Source organism: Sapajus apella, unplaced genomic scaffold, assembly GCF_009761245.1.
Source record: "Sapajus apella isolate SASKATOON/1434 unplaced genomic scaffold, GSC_monkey_1.0 scaffold6, whole genome shotgun sequence".
NCBI classification, from domain to species: domain Eukaryota; kingdom Metazoa; phylum Chordata; class Mammalia; order Primates; family Cebidae; genus Sapajus; species Sapajus apella.
In genome coordinates this window covers 5,644,456-5,664,065 of record NW_022436946.1, presented here as the reverse complement: position 1 = coordinate 5,664,065, position 19,610 = coordinate 5,644,456, and the positions used below count along the sequence as shown (strand labels likewise).

The following is a 19,610-nucleotide window of genomic DNA, read 5'->3' as shown; positions in this document are numbered from 1 at the left end:
GGTATTACTTTTATGTCATTACCTTGATAACTGTGATTGTATATGTAGTCTAAGGTTCAAAAATTTCTTCTACACAAAATGTGCTAATATAAAACTTTTTATTTTAAAAACTTATGAGGACTCTTATGAAACACATTGGAATCTTTTTCTGCCTCCAGGTAGTTCTGCTTCAGTGCCCTTGAACCTTCCAGTTTCTCTGCATAGACTAACCTATTGTTGCGAACCATATAGGCCTTCTCACTTAGAACTTAGTTCAAAATCTGATTCAGGCCGAGTGTGGTGGCTCACCTCTATAATCCCAGCGCTTTGGGAGGCCAGCATAGGTAGATCACCTGAGGTCGGGAATTGGAGACCAACCTGGCCAACACGGCGAAACCCTGTGTCTACTAAAAATACAAAAATTAACTGGGCGTGGTGGTGTACACCTGTAGTCCCAGCTATTCAGGAGGCTAAGGCATGAGAATCACTTGAACCCAGTAGGTGGAGGTTGCAGTGAGCCAAGATCTTACTACTACACTCCAGCCTGGGTGATAGAGCGAGACTCTGTCCCCTCCCTAAAAAACAAAACAAAAACCTTTTCAAAAGGGAAGTCTTGTTAACTGTAGTATTACATCTTATTACTTCTTTATACCATGCCGTGCTCACATCAGTTTGACAAGTATTATTTCTGACAAACTTGTGAACATGTGCTCGATTGTCTTTCGTTGTTGTTGTTATTTTTGAGACAGAGTCTTGCTCTGTCACACAGCCTGGAGTGTAGTGGCATGATCTCGGCTTGCTACCAGCTCAGCCTCCTGGATTTAAGCGATTCTCATCCCTCAACCTATCTCATGCCTGAGTAGCTGGGATTACAGGTGTGCTCCAGCACGCCCAGCTGGTTTTTGTATTTTTAGTAGAGTTGAGGTTTCACCACGTTGGCCAGGCCGGTCTTGAATTCTTGACCTCGAGTGATCCACCTGCCTCAGCCTCCTAAAGTGCTGAGATTACAGGCATGAGCCACCGCGCCCAGCCTCCATTGTCTTTTGATGCATGTCTCCATCTGTCCCACTTGATCTCATGGTTCTTCAAGGGTGAGATGATATTATCTATATTGTTGCCTACGCCGTGCTCTGTGTGCAAATCCTAAGTAAATACAGACTGCTGTCCTTGGACCTTGACTGACCATTATGAAATTGAGGATCAGTACCATTCTAAAATCTGTTCTTAGGAACTTTTTTCTCTTAAAACATCAAAAAGACCTTTTTTGTAAAATGTCAACAAATGTGTGGATCTGGATGAAGGATACAGTCTTTCTTTGAACTACTCTGATTCTTACAATTTGTCTTTAAGTTTGAAATTATATTTTCACTGAAAAGTTACACAATTTGAAAAACAGATCTTTTTGGAATGAGCTTATTTATAAATTGTTGCTGTACATGAAAACTCTTGGTGTTTTACTGTTGCATTCTTAAGATTCATTTAATGAAAATTTCTGTTTACATATATTGCTGCTTGTTTGTTATTCATTGCATAATACATTTGTGACTTGGTAATGTGTGTGACCAGGCAAGTATCAAAATTAAATCTGTTCCTCATCTCACCCTTTGGAGCCTCATGAGGTCACTATGAATGTTAATTGATAAAATACTCAGCCATCATCTGTGTTGTAGGAGGTCATAGAGGACTCTAACTGTGGGTTGATGCTAGATTATTTATTTTTATGATTTAAACAACAGAAAGCCTGACCTACAAATGCTCAAGATAATTTATGCAATGGTGTTAATTTCAATAGCTATGTAGGCTGTGCACTTGAGTAGGTAACAGTTTATATGCAATAAGTAAAGGAGGCTTGAAATGAACCCTGGTAATGAGCACTAGCAAAACATAGGCAGGCCTGGTCCAGAGTTTAATGATGTCTTCTGACAGATTTTATCTTAGAACATATTCTTACCATATCTAAGACTCTTCTCAATATTTAATGAATATTCAAACAGTGGAAGACAAATGTAAATAGAAATGTTTAAAATATTTCAAAATAAAAATAACTAAGCACAGGATTACTTATGGCAAACAGCATCAAGAAAGAAAGGTTGCTGATAAAAATATTAAAATACATTATAATGCTTTATAAAACATATTATTGCTTTAGTGTTGTAAAAATAGTTTCTTTTGGCTGGTAGAAAGTAATAAAGAAGACCTTTACTAAGAGTCTACTAAAATTCCTTTGTTTAAAGATAAATATGTACATTTTTGTGTAGAATGTTTCCTATCACGGTAATTTGCATGATTTTTCATTCCTTTGCTTCGTTATTCAGTGCTGTTAATTTTACAGTGTTTTCTCCATTCTATTTAAAAAAATATTCTATGATTTTCAGCACCTCATAGATATACGATTCTTAGAGACTTAGTACCTTTTACTGAGTTTTTCTGAGGCTAGAGAATTTCAGTTTTTTAATGGTGTTGTATACTAATGATTCTCCTTTTGTATGAGTGAACAGACATTTAATATAGAAACTGGTTTAGAAATGGAGAGATGTTTGTTGGAGAAAATCACTGTACAAAAGCATGGCAAATCATAAAAGGAAAGTGGTGGTGATGTGTGAGGTGGTGGTGCACAGTCTTTGTGTGCTAAAGAAGATGGATAAGGACCTGGGTGTATCAGTGTATCAGTGCTGCCTGCACAGGATGTGTATGTAGAACTGCTTGGCTGACACATACACTGTTTATACCTCCTTCATGTCTTGTGACAACCAGATCCAAAGCCATGGGAATATTTCGTGAAGATAAAGCAGTTTATTGTGTGTTCAGTTTAAGGGAAATCTTGGGTGAATTTTGAGGATAGTTCTAAAGCATATGGAAGATGGTTAACTTTTGGTAGGATGCTATGATACATGGATTCTGTTAAGGAAGGATGATCATTTGGATTTATGTATCTATGTTTCATTGCCCTGCTGCAAGGCTGTTAGCTTTTATTTCCCAGCAGGGGCCTTTTGGCAAGAGAAAAGCTGATTCTTTGGAGACTTGCAGGAGAGACAAGCTCCTTGAGAACTGAGTAGTCTGGCTCAAAGAGGGTCTGAAATGCCACGCAAGTATTTATGTTTTAACCAAGTGGCAATGAAGAGGAGTCAGAAAGGATAGTAACAAGAGTGATGCAATGGGATTTTTGCTGTATAGGAATTTAGCTGATGGTGTGAGGAATGGATTTGAACCGGGGAAAAGTGACAGCAGAGGGGCCTGTTAGGATATTCATGTAGCCATCCAGGCTAGAGGTGATAATGGCCAGAAAGGAGACAATGGCAGGGGGTGTAGACCTAATGACTCAGTAGTATATACAGGCTAAGGAAGGGGAAAGGCACATTGCCAAGTGGTATTAGAGCCTGAGACTGGGAACACAGAAGAGAATGTCAGGACAGGGTGGCAAGTCAGTGGGAAATGTGTGGGGTTGGCAAATTTTCTCCATTTTCACTGTGTTGAAATGAAGCATTGGAGTAACACCCAGGAGGAGATGCCTGGTCTGCAGCTGTCACTGTGAATCTGTATTCAGATGAGAGAATTTGGCCAAAGATGCAGACACTTTATTTTTTTGCTTTTGTGTGAAAGCCCATTATTGACTTCCGACTAGTTTATTAGTTCAACTGCATTTATTCTTAATGTGCGTGTTTATCTTCTAAAATATTTTTATTCTTTTCATTATATTTAAAAATTTTAGCTTTACATTTGGCATTACCAATTAATTGCGATGCTCTGATTCTTTCCTGGGTGAAACCCTGCGTTCCTGCTGCCTTTCTGGAGTGGTGTTGTCATGGGTGGTTGGCTTTGCTCTCTAACAATTTATATGTTAGAATTATTATACTTTTATCTCCTATGTTCGCTTTTAGCCTAATTTTCATCCTCTTGTTTCATAGGTGCAGACTTTGATTGCAGATTGTTTTATATTTTCTCCTGTGCTCAGCTCCATACTTAGCTCTGTGCTTGAGGGGTGAATGCCTATCTCATGGGGGGCTTCATCTGCTTATTCTAGGACATGAATTACAGCTTCATAGTTAACAACTTTCTTGGCATATAATTCACATACTGTACAGTTCATTTATTTAAATTTTATAATTTGTTTCTAGTATATTCACAATTGTACAACCATCACCACAGTCAAGTTAGAACATTTTCGTTACCTCAAAAAGAAACCCCTTCCTCTTTAGTATCAATTTTCCATTCTTCAACCCCGTTCCCCTCCCCCTGAACAATCACTAATCTATTTCTATCTGTTTGCCAAATACCTTAACATTTTATATTCTATACTTTGACTGTGTTCTCTGCTTTTGGCTTTACACAGATATGGTAACATTGTTAGCCTCACCAGAGGGAGGCAGTGTAGATTCTCAGCATGGACCTGCAGGGAAAACAGATACAGGCAGAAGTCCACAAAACACTGCTGATAAATACAGTTCTCTAAGACCCAATGAAGTCCACAAAAGACTGCTTGATAAACACCGTTCTGTAAGGCCCAATATAGGACTTTAAATCATTGTTACACGAAGGACTAAGAAAGGCAAGTGAAGTAAAGCAGGAAAAACAAATACTTGAAAATACTGCATTTCTTTTAAAGAATCATGACAACATTAGAGAGAGGTGAAATTGCAGCAGTAGCCCGGTCACCAATTTGAGAAAGACGCTGATAATGAGCAACATCTGGGTTCTATTTCTGACTGTGCTCTTTGACCCAGTCATTTAAGCATCCGGGGTTATTTTGCACATCTCTTGGTAGTACTTTACCCCAGTTGATATTTGTATCAATATTCAGGTTGCATTAGAGAATGTGTCTCAAGTGTGTATAATATATATACATAAAACCCCAAAATTCTGTACTGGGTTTTTATATGATATAATTATGGCCTCATATTTCCTATTCATAAAATTAAAACAGCTTTATGGCAAATAAAATGAGATCATGAAGATGCTGTCTAAAGGGAAATGTTCAGTAGTCAATTACAGACTTAATTTTTTATTAACTTCCCTGTTTAATTAGACAAATCCTAACCCATTCCATTGCTCATAGCTTTCCTTCTAGGCAGGAATATGAGAATCCACTGGATGGCTCTGCTTTTAGGGTATCTTAGTCATATAACCCCTGCAAGTATTTTTTGTTTTGCTGTGTTGTTGTTGGTTTCTTTTAGGTGGTCTTGGGCTGACACCTGTCTGGGGGTGATTTTTTAGCACTTAATAGCTGCTGTCATTAGAATCAGGTGTACCCTTCTGCTCTTCTCAAGATTTATAACAGGGTCTCTGTTCACTAATTCACAGAACACAGCTAGAGCTGCCTTTATTGGGTAGTGAACGTATCCCTCTTTAGAGAGGGTGAACGCTCCGCTGTCTCTTAATAGAAACCAGCTACACAGCATGCACCGTGGTGGTGGCCGCGGTGATATGTTGAATCTCTGTTCCCAGGGGATGTCCGCTTTCTAGCTGCAGCTTTAATGTTTCACTTAATATCCTCTTTGGCTACTGAGTGCACTCCTCTCCGGCAGCCGGCAGCGCTTGGCTGCTCAACAACTTCCTTCGTTTCTGGCCATGCCGGGCTGAGCAAGTGCTGGCTGTGAGCATCTGCTGGGGGGGCTTTCTGTGTGGCGTTTGTCTGTGTTTTTGCGATTGAGAAGTTGAAGGAATACAAGCCTCCTTTTTCCTAGAACCTAAGCCCCTGTATCTTTCAAATGCTTTCCTGGAAACGAGCATGCTCAGAGAACTGACAAATCATTGTCCAGTGACCGGGAGGAAATGATCGTTGCTCTTCATTTATAATGCAAATTCTGAGGTGTCTCCAGAAGTGTGGTAAACTTAAAATGATGGCTGTGGTGAGAACGTCTCTGCAGAAAGTTGTGGTTTTGTTGCATCGTTTACAAAGGATGGCAGTTTCTTCTCCTCGGTATCAGAAGCTCTGTAAGGTAACAGCGATTGAAAATAAGGATCTCGGGTGTCTGACAGTTCTACTGTTTCTCAGGCTCTAAAAACTAATCTTTCAGGTTCTTATCAAGGAAAGATTCCCTTTCTCAGTAACTGATTGTAAAAGCTGTTAAAGTGAATTGCGTAATTATATTTTGTTTAAGAATCTAAAACAGGTTTTAGTTTTAGTACATAGTTTATTTTTCAGTTGACACAGTCTTGTCTTCTGAAATGGGCTAGTGAACTGTTTGGAGAAAATATGATAGCAAAACTACTACATGCATTAAGACCTGTTACCTCTGTGGTTCTTTGCAGTATCTTAATATTGAATGGCACATCAATCTTAAGTAAATTTTAGGGAAATTAAAAGAAGAGTGCTAATCTTTCAGTAGATTTTTAAAAAAATGTTTCATCTTTTCATAGCTAATTGCTTTTTCAATTAAAAAAATTAAAACACATTTTAAAAAATGATGAGACTTAATTTCATCATAAAACATCCCCTATATTCTTGAATCTCCATATATTGTAGTTACACTTGAAGAACTTAATTTCATTTGGATAGGTGAATTAAGTAGACTTTCAGGAGGTAACTTGTTTGACAGCTGCAAATTTCTAATACTACGTCATCCTGAACAGAAACCACTGAATCAGCCGAGTTAGCTGTTATATATATATTTTTAATCATAGTTTTGTTTTATTCAAACTATGTTCATACTAGGTCATTACTTTTGTCAAAATTAGAGTGTTGTGATCTAAAAAGAGAGAATTATAATAGCAATTTTTACACTACCGCAGTACCATATTCCTCCTCCCTATCATATTTTTAGTACCATTCTAAAGAATGTATCTTGTTGCTCTATTAGCTGCCCCAACTCATTTGTGATCAAAACAACTGCCTCTCCGAAAATATTATTTTTCTGATGATATACAATGTGGCATGTCCAGGCATCTAAATGATGCTTATATGGCAGCAGGTTGAGGTGGGAAGCAGCATTCCATTAACTTTATTATATTACACTGTAATTTCTTACAATTTGGCCAATTAGATATATTGCTGTCTGGAAACTTTTCTTTTTTTCTGGAAGTTTTGGGAGACAGATTCAGCTAGTGGGGTATTTTTTTCAGAAATACAAGAGTTTTATTTGCATAAGAAGTTAATTAAAACTTAATGGAACTTAATTAATTCAGTTACGACAATTTGTAAACCTAATTATTTCAATGTGTTGTGTTTTGCTCCACTTCAAAGGATAAGTTTATTCTGCTAAAACATTTATGTTTTTCATGCAAAGGCAATTTTGATAATAGATAAGAAAGCTCATTTACTAATTCATGTTATTTAATTTTTTTTAACTACTGGTATGAACATATAAAGCATTCTTTTTTTTTTTTTTTTTTTTTTTAAGAGCAGGGTCATATTCCTGATCCATTTGTGTGTGTACTGTCATGAAACCAAATATTTTTCAAAATTTAGGTGACCAAGGTATTAAGTTAGTGCAAAGTATGAAACAGCAGAAGTCAAGTATTGGAGAAAGTTGCTAATTAGACTCCTAATTCTACTGCAAAGAGGCACAGGTTTAAGTCATTGAAGTCATTGGATAAATTACCATCAGAAGTGCTTTTGGGGAAGACTTCTTGATATATGATTTCCTAAAGATACCTTGAAAATTTAAATGTTTAGAATAAATGTTAATTTTTTCATTTAGAAAATTAAAATTATGTTATTTGCTGTTGAAATATTATCTTCCACGTATTCTTTCATATATGCAAAATTAACAACTGCCTGGACAACGCAATGATAAATGTACAACTCCAGTACTTTCCAGCAGGTGTCAGTATAAGGCAGTGACATATGAGATTTTGCCTAAGGAACTGGAAATCCAGATTGGGATGCGGCACAATTACTGTGAAAAAAAAAGCCAGTAACAGATAAATTTTATTTGTTGGTTATATTTTAAAAACGGATCTTAGTTACTGTGTTGTGTTAATTTAATGATATAAATAAAAATTTAGTTGTAGACTTAAATATTAACAGTTGCCATCTCAAATATTGATAGAGGTAGCTATGCCAACCAAAAATATTTAATTATATTTTAATTATCAATAGTCCATGTGTCATACCTAAAAGTTTAAATAAGTTTGACATTCATTTGCTTTAATACACTGTAAATTCTCTTCCCATTAAATTGTAAATGTTGTCATGACTTTCTCCTTATTCCCCCCACATTCTCTAAATTTAGCTTCTTAGAAAAAAAATGCATTAAGTTTGTGTTTCTCTATGAAAATATAGAAACAGTCCATTGTAAATACATTTAGAGACCGAAATGAATGAGAAAAGCATGTGGCATAATCTGAGGGAAACTTGACTATTTAAAATTCATATTGGCATTTTGAAATTCAGTGTCTGAATATTTTTACCTCCTTTAAAATTCCTCTTTAGGATCATTCTTTTTATGTATTATTTGTTTAGTCTTTTATTAGACTTTTCCCTCTGTGCAGTTCATCTTTTCTGCTTATTTTCATACTTCTCTTGTTTGTCAGAAATAGTGTATGCGTGTTACATGAGTAGATATTTGTGTAGAATATTCTCATTTTGTGGGTTTTCTTGTATGTTTTAAAGAGAACGGAGGAATGAAAAAAGGCAAGTCACAGCTCTCAGAATTAAAATATACTCTCCTCCCACAATCTATTTACACATTCATGTGTATTTTTTGCCTTTAAAAATATTTCTTGTTGGTTATACATCCAATAAAATTTGAGCAGGAAGCAAAAACCTAAGTGCTGCTTACTTGGAGGTATAATTAGCAGCATTGAAATTGCCCTGATGACCTAAAATCACCCTACACTGAATGCTAATTTTCTCAGATATGGTTTTGTTTGCTTAGTATCTTTAAAATTTTCATGCCTATAATTTTTCTTTTAGTAGAGCACAGTAGAAACAAAGCTGATGTAAATGATTTGAAAAATAATATTGAATTTAATTTGTTTTTATTGTTATGTGATTACTTTGGGGTGTTTTATGTCATTAAATTTTGGATTAGAAATGGGTTGTTGCGTTGATGTTACGACAGAAAAGATTTTTATGAGTCCTCCTTTTTTTTTTTCTTAGTGCCAATTTCTGTAAAATATTTAACAATTGAAGGTATGATAAAAGACAGTCTCCTGTAAAGTAGATTAGGATATGAACATTATAGAAAAATGAGAAAAATTTTAAAATAGTGCTGTAAATTGAGTTCTTCATGACTTAGGCATTTTAGAAAATGTTGATTTAAGTGATGTAAACTTCTATTTGCTTGAATATATATGTAAATCATTTTAGCTTAAGTGGTTTTAGTCACCCCCAAACTATTTTGATTATGTTTTTTGAGTAAAAATCTTTTAAACATCTAGCTGTATGTATATGTATATTCATTTAAAAATTATACACATATGCCATGGTGAAATCATGTATTAAATATTAGTGGAGTATAATTTTGTTCTTGCTTTTTACTGTTACCTTTTTGTACCCCAGTTTGTTATTTTTCTCTGTGTAGTATACACCCGTAATTTTGGTGACTAGCCATTTATATTCAGAGTGAAGCTGTGGCTATTCTTAGCCTGGCCTTCTGGGGGCTTGAGCTTTCAAAGTGGTGCTGATCTCAAAGTCATCCCTGGAAAACTGCATCTTCTGTGGTATTAGAACACCTACTTCTCAATATTCTGTGAAAAATAGAGACCCGAAGAGTCTACCTAGCAAGTCACGATTGACAGTGATGTCTACAAAAGGCTTGCTCTGTGTGTGTGTGTGTGGGGGGGGGGGGGCGCGGTTTGTGTTTTCATGTGTGGACAACACAGAACTATATGGTTGATGGGTAACAGATGATGAACATGAAGGCACACTAATCTCTCAGCAGATTTTTAGATTCACTGATCAAGTAAGGTCACACATTATTTTTCATCTACATGTATAGCTCCCTGTATTTAGAGGTAGTTAAGGTTGAGTATGTGTTTATTTTTTTTTTTTTTAGAAGAAAATGAATAGAATGGTGTATTTTCGACAGGTTGAATTTTGTATTTTTTTACTCTCAAACATTCCCCCCCACACACCTTTTTTTTTTTTCCATGTGGAGGAGAACTCTGCCCTCCTTGAACAATTAAATCCTCAAGTGATCCAGGGCAAGGGAGATTTACTTTATCATGATATGATTGTTGAGATGTATGTATTTTAAGGTCAACTCTTGGATTCCCTCAGTCTCTCTCAATGATCAAATCATACATAGATTGTTTGAACCATGGAGCTCAGAGTCATGACCCTCTAGTCTGGAAGTTAGAATTCCCGTTTGATCATATGAAGAGTTGTCTCCTCTTGGTTTTATGAGAAACTCTTGGTTGGATTAGTTCAGAAGCGTGTGAAGGTTAAGGTTTAATGGAGTAAAATGGCATGTGTAGAATGGTTTGCCTCTGTCTCACCCTCTCTGTGGATGCCGTAGGTGTGTTTCCTGGGAGCTGCATGGATACCTATGCAGAATACTTTCTCTAGTCTGCCTCTGTTTCTGCATTTCCTAGTCAGGTCAAGATTACAGACAAAAGTGAGATGGGATCAAGGAGAAAACACCTGCCTCCCTACTTGTCACTATCAGATATGATTCCTGTGGCTTCCAAAAGCACAAATGCTATTTTAGATGGCTCTTGGACTTGTGCTTTGCTGTAGTTCCCCAAGTTGATGTGTGTTGTCAAAATTATGTTTTTAAAAAGCTATCCAGTTAACTAACATTTTGTTAATCAGAAAACCCATGCTATCAGTGACTTGGATAAAGTCAATGTAATTAGCTAAAAGCAGTATATTACATCTGATGCAATGCTTTGTCACTCAATTAAAAAATAACGTATACAGCCTATAAGATTGCATTTAAAATTTTTTTTATAGCCAAGATATCATTGTCGTTGGTGTATGTCTAGAAGTGTGATACTCACACAAATCGGGAACAAACAGAAAGTTCTGAGAGGGAGTTGAAGTACTGGTATGGATATGGATAAATGGTCTCCTTTATTTGTAGACTATTATTTGATAATTGTAACTTAAAGCGTTTATGATTTGTGTTTTCCCAGAGGCAAAGTTTATTAAATTTCAAGTGGAAATTTCCTAGCTGTATGTACTGCCAGATGTTAAATATGCAGACATAGCTCCTTCCTCTTACTCTTAACTGTGATCACTACTAGCTTCTCTTAGTATATTTGATAGTTTATTTTTAGTTCTCTAAAATAAATAATTAGTAGAGTTCCTACCATAGAGATAAAAGAATGTAGAAAATCTTATGCCATGATAGCTTTCTCAGTTTCACCAAGTTTATTCATTTCTGGGCAACGTAAATGAGTCCAAATCATTGAAATTGGAAAGTATGTGAAGTGCATCAGAGCGTTTCTTTTCATTTATCATCCTCTAGTTTGTTCAGTTCTATGGAACTCTAAAAGATTAATTTATAACAAAGCTTCCTTTAAAAGTAGACAGTGCCTTTTAATTCTTAATAAATAATAAGCTTATGGCTTCATAAACTTAAGCAAGAATTTTGGAAAAACATCAAATGGAAGAAGATGTTGAACTGTTTGCACAATAGACAACTATTTTGTTTTTATTTTAACAGAATTGAGAGAAAAATGGTCGACTACAATAGAATAACTCTTAGCTCTCATGATGGAAAAATATCTTGATACTGCTAGTATATTTTTCTTACATTTTTAGTATTTTACAATTTACAGTGTGTTTTCTCCTATATTACATCATTAATAAATATAATATTAACAATATTATGTTATCGTGTGTCCTCAAGACATAGGTAGGAAAGAAATTTGTTTTGCAAGTCAGCAAGTGAAGGAACATGCCAGTAATTGCTCAGCTAGTGTGTCGTGCAACTTGTGTTCAACACAGGTTTTCTGCTTCTAGATCCAGTGTCTGGCCACCTATAATCTTAGATGGATCATTTTAGGAATTACGTTGGGATAAAATGGGTCATTCCATATGGAAGATATAGAAAGAGAGATTACATTAACTAAGCAGTAGATACTGTTTTGTTGTGAATTATCCCCATGTGGATTTCTTTGTCTAAAGAAATTTAGCCTATCCTCCTTTAAAACATGAGCTGGAGCATGAGGAGAACATTCTGTGTTCCTTTGAAACATGGAATTCTGGAGAATGAGGAGATGTTGGAAATCATCTGATACAACCATTTCATTTTGGACTTACGGAAACAGAGATAGTCTATATTGAATATTGCTGGCAGTTTTTTCTTTCTTTTTTTGAGACAGGGTCTTACTGTCTCACATAGGCTGGAGTGCTGTGGTGCCATCATGGCTCACTGCAGCCTTGACGTCCTGGGCTCAAGCTGTCCTCCTGCTTCAGCCCCTCGAGAAGCTGGGATCACAGCTGCTGTGCATGCTACCACACCTGGCTAATTTTTTTGTATTTTTGTGGAGACAGCGTCTCACTGTGTTGCTCAGGCTGATCTCAAACTCCTGAGCTTAAGCAATCTGCCTGCCTCTGCCTCCCAAAGTTGCTGACAGTTTTGAGGGGGTGGCTATGTACTTGTTTTCCTAGAATTTTAAACATAAAGAAATATATTCTTTTCAAAATTACTTTGATGTTCAAGTATTAGCTATATAATTTTGAAGAAATAAAGATTTTTTAAGATAAGTTCATTTTGCACTTTTGTAAGAAAGATGGATTGGATCATTTCAATCCAGATTAATATAGCTGGTTGTAGTTTTTGATTTATAATTTAATTTGGTTTGATTCTTAATATAAACATTAGATTACGTGTTCATTGAACCCAGTTCTCCATACCCAAATGTAGTTTTTATCATTATATTTAAAAGGACATAATAGCTCCCTAAAAAAGAAACTGAAAGGAGTCAACCAACTTAACAGACTGAGCTGTTTAAAATAAGAAATATATATATATATAAAATTAATTCAAAGAACATGTATTGAATGGCTGTCATGTACCAAGATATGTGCTAGGCAGCATAAATGTAAAATGCAGCGTTGCAATTTCCATGGGAAACAAGGAAGTACAAATAAGTTGTTCTGAGGAATTTTAGTAGTTCACACAAGTCTAGCGTGAGACTAGATTTAAACAATTCTGGCTTTGCCACTTACCAGTTATGTAACCTTGGCAAGTCCTTTCATGTTTCTGTGTTTCAGTTCCCTTTTCAGAAGATAGGGTTGGAATTAGTATCTCTGTCTCTCTCTCTCTCTCTCTCTCTGTCTCTCTCTCTCTCTCTCTTTCTCTCTCTCTCTCTCTCTCTCACACACACACACACACACACACACACACACACACACACACACACGGTTGTTGTAGGAGTTGAATGAGTTAATTTTGATAAAATGGTAAAAAGAAAGGCTGCATGTAACTGCTGTGGGGGTTGGCTACTGTTGTTACAGTTACCACTGTTGTTAGGATTATTCGCCCCCCTTGGATGAGTGTAGACCAAAGGAGACGATCCACCCAACATGCCCAGCACAGTCTCATGTCTCTTGGGTGTGGTGATGTTATCATCATCTTCATTGTCTGTATCTCTGAATTACCCCTTAAATCTTTTTTTTTTTTTTTTTTTTTTATCCCTTAAATCTTAACAAGGAAGTTCACATTACAGTTGCCCAGAAAATTTTTCCAAAGGATTCATGCCCACTCAGACTTTGACTCACTGGGGTTCAGATGGACCCTGGCCACCCCACTGTGAGAATGCCATAAACCCCTGCTTTCAACAATGAAGGAGAAAATAAATCTTTGAAGATTTTCCCTGGGGTTATTTTCTCTGAGACTCAGCTTAAGGAAATGCAAGAAAAAACCTCCCTTGACCAATAGGACTTGTGACAGAAAGTCATGTAGGATGCTCCTTGATTTATGAAGCTTCTTCTAGATTGTAGATTAAGCTCTGATATGGCCCCTAAAAATCTGGTTAACCCACAGAGAAACTGATATAATGCTGATATACGTAAAACCTTATATTAAAAAGAAGTCCTATTCCACTGCCAGAAACTAAGCAAAGCAAAGGAAAGAAGTCATCTTTACTGTAAGTGATACAGGAGGAAAAACAAATATAGTTGCTTAGTAGAGGATGGAAAGAAATACTGAGAATTTAAAATGTACTTCTGAAAAGTATAATTTTTAAAAATTATGCTTTTTGATGCCATCAGTTTTGAGTCTAAGCTCATCCCCCAAAATCTGAATTTACTATTCTTGATATAGGCCTAGTATTAATTATAGCCTTAAACAAAGCTCTTAATTCTTGGCTCAAAAATTTCATAAAATGATGGGTTTTCTTTTTTTCAGGGTAAACTTTGCAGAGATAAAGGGGTAGAGAAAAAGGAGAACTTTTTTTTTTCTTGAGACAAAGTTTCACTCTGTTGCCCAGGCTGGAGTGCAGTGGCGCGATCTCAGCTCACTGCAACCTCTGCCTCCTGAGTTCAAGTGATTCTCCTGCCTCAGCCTCCCAAGTAGCTGGCATTATAGGCAAGCACCACCATGCTTGGCTAATTTTTGCATTTTTTGTAGAGACGGGGTTTCACCATGTTGGCCAGGCTGATCTTGAACTCCTGACCTCAGGTGATCCATCCACCATGGCCTCCCAAAATGCTGAGATTATAGACATGAGCCACCTCGCCTGCCAAAAAGAACTTTTTTAGTTGAAAACATTATCGGAGAGTGTATTTACTCAGGGCTCAGAACTTTGAAAGACCAGAGCGTAGATGCACCTCCTGACATCCCACAGGCTGGGGAGGTGGTGATATAGAAGTACAGGAAATGCTGTTTGCACTGTAGCTCTATTCTGGGATTTCATAACCTTCCTTTTACACTTTACACATCATGAATGCTTTTTTTCCATGTCTTTTAGTGTGATTTTTTTAAAAAACAATGTAAATAAAATTCTATTGAGTGGCTGCACCATAATTTATTCGGGGAATTCACTATGGTTAGGTAACTAGGTTGTTATTAATTTTCTCATGATAAATAATTCAGTGATGAACATCCTTAAACATCATTAAGTGCATCCTGATTATGTCCAGCATATGTTATTAGAATAGAATAACTGAACCAAAGGGACCAGAACAATGAAAAGCTTTTGATATATATCGCTGGATTTCCATCTTGCAAGGTAGCACCAGTTTACATAATCACTACCAGCTTGAATGCCTGATTTCTTATACCCTCTCAGACAATAGGCAATACCAATTAAAATATTTGATGAAAATCATAACCCTGTTATAGAATATGAACTGAAACCCAATCAGGTTAAATTATTTGACTGTGTGGGATCAAATAGTCTATCCCAGAATGGTCCAAATTTCAGTACTGAGAAAGCAATCACTGTCGTGTCTAAAATGGGATGCCACAAATACAGTGTAATAAAACTAGAACTTGTTTGAACACAGAAGGGGCAGTAAAATCTGAATGTAAAATGTCAGAAGTGTTTGGAGAAAAGGTAGTACTATATAGATCTTGAGGTGTAGGTAGAATTTTAGTAGAGCAGAGAACTCTGGAAATAGACTGAATAGTAAACATGTTACCAGATGCAAAGTCTTAACTGCGAGTTGTCCAGGTTCTTGGTGCAGTGAACAAAGAATCGAAGAAAACACACCAACAAAGCAACAAAAGAACGAATCAATGAAAATGCAGTTTTTTTAAGCAAAAGTACATTCCACAGAGTGGGAATATGCTTGAGCAGGTGGTTCAAGAACCCTGATTGCAATTTTCTTTAGGGATTTTATTAAACTAAAAGAATTTGGTGACAACCTATATACCCTTAGAGTCTCCAATTGGTTACACCGTATGGGAATGAAGGATTGCCTGTGACCAGTCAGTCAGAGGCTGAAGTGAAGCCTTGGCCTGCCACCAGTCAGAGGCATTTCCCATTTGCGAGGTAGGGTAGAGGCGTTTTGTAAAGGGAGGAGTCTCGGCCCCTTGTCACTTGGGCATGGAGAGATGGGGTTTTCTTTTTGGCCTGATTCCAAGAAGTCAGCCATGGCTTGGCCTTAGGCTCCCTTTCTCCGGACCCTATTCTCCTGCTTCAGACGTGGAGCACAAAAGTATGCTGATTGTAGTCAGAGAACATTGAACTTGTCCATCATAAATGTCTACAAAGTTCATTCATTCACATTTTTATAGTAATAAAAATGTTGCTCTTTTGATCACCAGCTATGTATGCCAGATCTTTTTGACTGTTTCCAAAATTTAGTTCATTTTCAAAGGAAAAATATTTATGAATATTGGAGATACTCAAACACAGACAGTATTTCCAAAAAGAAATTCTAAAACAGAAATTGCATAATATTTGTATCTTTAAAATAAGGACATAATTCTTCAGAATGCCTATTTTAAAGGAAACAGCCTTCTTTTGGACGTAAGTCAGTTTGTTATGGGAATGACAAAAATGTTATACTTTTATGTTATGACTTAGTTGATGAGGGAATGGCACAATATTTCAAGGAAAAATGAAAAATAATTCACAGTGTAAGTCAGTCTTTCTAGAATTAAATTATAGATTTGTAGAACTTTGGAGTTTATGGAAATTGTAGAAATGACCACTTTCCTTATTTTATAAATAGAGAAGCAGTGCCTTAATATCTGTGTAGAGCTCTACTCTTAAAGTGCTTTAATGTATTTTTTGTGCTGCCCGAGGTCACACAGCCCACTAGTACTTCATATTTAAACTTCCGGGAGATTACTCTAGTATGTTTCACTACATCTTATGTGCACTTAGTTTTGTAGAATTTGTATTTAATTTTGCCTGGTGTTATAATTAGCTATTTATTTCTGTTTGACCTTCAGAATGGTAAACTTCTTGAATTTGGGTTATGCCTTCTATACTGTGAACAAAACAGTATTTGTAAATATTGAATACATAACCCCTTTATTGTATTTAAAAATCAATACAATAAAGCATAAATCCTATATACTTTGAGCGTTTTTTTCTTTTAACAGAGTTTTATTGATATATAATTCATGTAAAATTCACTTTTAAAATATGCAATTCAGTGTTTTTGGCATATTCACAGGGTTGTTCAACCATCACTATAATCTAATTTTAGAACATTTTTGTCTCTTCTCAAAAAGAAATCCCCCATACTCATGAGCAGTCGTTCCCTATTTCTTCCCACCCCACTACACCAGCCTTAGGCAACCCTGAACGCATTTTCTTTTTAATATTAGATTGGCAGTAAGATTTTGAAACCATGGGATTAGATGAAAGTCATGGATTTATAATTCTAATTTATTGTAATAAATTTACTACTTTATCTTAGAGGATTTGATAGTTGAATTTTAATTCTTAGTACTAACTGGGGTAACTTATGTTTAATGACATGTAAATGTTATTCAACTATAAAATATGCACAATAATTTACTTTTAATAGTACTTATTTAGAATACAGTAAAAGTAAAGTATAATGGGAAAGATGCTGAATTTGGAATCAGAAGATCTAGTTTGATTTCTTACTTGTTTGATCTTATGTAATGCACAAGTGACCTATCATTCCTCAGTTTTGTCTTCTAAACAGTGGGAATAATTTACATTTCATTTGTTTTAGAAAGCCATTATAGGGCCACTGTATTAGAGTTTATGAATTTGTTATGCAGAACTACAGTATTATGGAAATCAGACTATTGAATTTCCTATAAACAAAAACAATAAATAACAATCAATGGCAATATTTACCTATATTTGATTTTCATTCACTACTGAAATACTTTTTGAAAACAGTGATTAACACAAACTTCTGTGTGTCTAAACCAAAGTGGCAGAATGTTGAATACTAACCACCTCAGGTCTTTCTGCAATGCAGGCTTAGTTCATTTTTCTTCTTTACTGGGGCACACAGCCAGCTTTCATATTAAGGTATATTTGTTGCCAGTAAAATCATACTATTTCCAAACAACTTAGATTCAAACTGGGGCTACATAAAAGGGTCCATGTCTTCAAAGCAGGACTAATAGCCCGTGAGGCTGCAGCATCTAGTCAAATGAAATATTCTGAAGTCTTTATTCCATCCCAAATTAGGGCAGCCATAATTTTTAAAATCTATACATTAGTAATTTTAGATGCTGGGAAGGCATGAGGAAGGAAGATCTTTCTTGAATTTCAATAATAATTAAACATTCTGATAAATCTCAAATGATTTTTGCATAATGTTCTTTTGAGAGTGTGATTTGGATAGGTAATGAATAACCTGAATTAATGACCATGAAGACGGAGTGCTGTTTTGCATTAATTCTTGAAACAAAATCGAGATTGCTTCATTACACAGCCTGTCTTTGTGGAAGATCCTTATATGGTGTGGTGGTGAAGGAAGGGGAACATTTGCTCTATTTTGAAGTAATTGCTTCTAATGGAAGCCTAATGACCTGTTATGCTTACTTCTAAAAGCTGAGCAGCAAGCTTGATAGGAAGCTAGTGAAAGATTTGAGAAATTAAATCACATAAACCAAAATTTCAGGAAGTTGCATGTGGTTGAGAATCAATACCTCATTAGACAACTTAATAATTCAATAGTTTACTTGTGCCAAACATCATCCTTACTTTAAAAGCTGGAGTAATTTCTAGAAATGTGTCCACAGCCTTGCGGCTTAGAGTATGAGGCTACTTCTGGCTAGCTGTTGTTCAGGTGTCTTATGGTTTTTCCGAGTTTCAAATGCAGATCAAACAGGGCGGTGAGAGGAGAGTTTTCCTGTGGGTATTGAAATGGTAACATTTAATAACCTATGGTGACTTTGGAAATTCTCAAGTTAGCTTCCTCATTTTTTGAAAATCAGGAGACAGAAGCTTAAAGGAGTTAAGTGATTTGTCCTGTAGGATTAATTAATAGCGACAGTGACCCAACTGCTATGATATGGGTATGTTCCATTTTGGGGTTTCATGGGACTGCACTACCAAAGTGTATTTTATATGTTTCCAATTTGGACTATTGACACCAAATGAATCAAATAGTTGGAATAAATGATCTACTTGCAGGTGGTTACAAAAATAAATTAATAAAATATATCTCATTAGATGAAAGACATATGGTAACATCTTAACAGCTGTTGAGTCTGGTGGTCAGTATATGGGTATTTATTTTATTCTTTTTTCAATTACTGTGTATGCTTGAATATTTTCATGTTAAAATATCTTATAGGTAACAACGACACTATTCTAATAAAAGCTGGCCAGATTACTTGAAGCCTTGCATACTTTCCTGTTGAGCGTCATAAAAGAACTTGAATTGCCTTATTTTTCCTTTTTGTATTCTTCATGTTTCAACTTTAGATGGTGACAAGTGCAAAACAGCTTAGAAGTGCCTTAAGGTACCTGGCAATAAACATTGATTGAGTCTGCAGCTTTCATTTGTTTAGCTCATTTATATTTAAGTGAAACACATTTAAAAACTTATTTTTTTCCTTTTACAAAAGCTGGACATGCCTAGTATAAAAGTTTGCAACTTTTTAAAGCATGAAATATGTAGGGTTGATACCCTCATTTATTACATTTTACTAAGTCCTTTAGAGACTAGCAAAAAAAATGTCCTATATGAAAGCTGTCATTCTTTAGGTTGGTGTGTAACCCTATTTAGCAAGGCTTGGAACTGATAACTTTTGTTGAGACGGGCATGGGGGCCCGTCTTTCGGTTTTGACGTAATATCTTTTTGTCTTTCATATTCATCAAGGTTAGTAGAAAGTTACCAAGT

The 19,610-nt window shown here is 35.7% G+C and overlaps 1 protein-coding gene across 13 annotated transcripts in view; it reads left to right on the top strand.

Annotated features, from left to right (window-relative positions):
• The window catches only part of UTRN (utrophin), a 536,298-nt gene that overhangs the window by 254,344 nt on the left and 262,344 nt on the right, over window positions 1-19,610 (top strand). The window contains exon 1 of one of the 13 annotated variants that reach the window (XM_032274357.1): window positions 2,303-5,915. The exons of 11 other annotated variants lie outside the window; for them this stretch is intronic. In XM_032274357.1, the coding sequence (XP_032130248.1) occupies window positions 5,772-5,915 (144 nt within the window). In that variant the 5' untranslated portion in view covers window positions 2,303-5,771. Of the gene's footprint in view, window positions 1-2,302; window positions 5,916-19,610 lie in introns of those variants that run through there. One more of the 13 variants, XM_032274358.1, reaches the window with a different exon arrangement.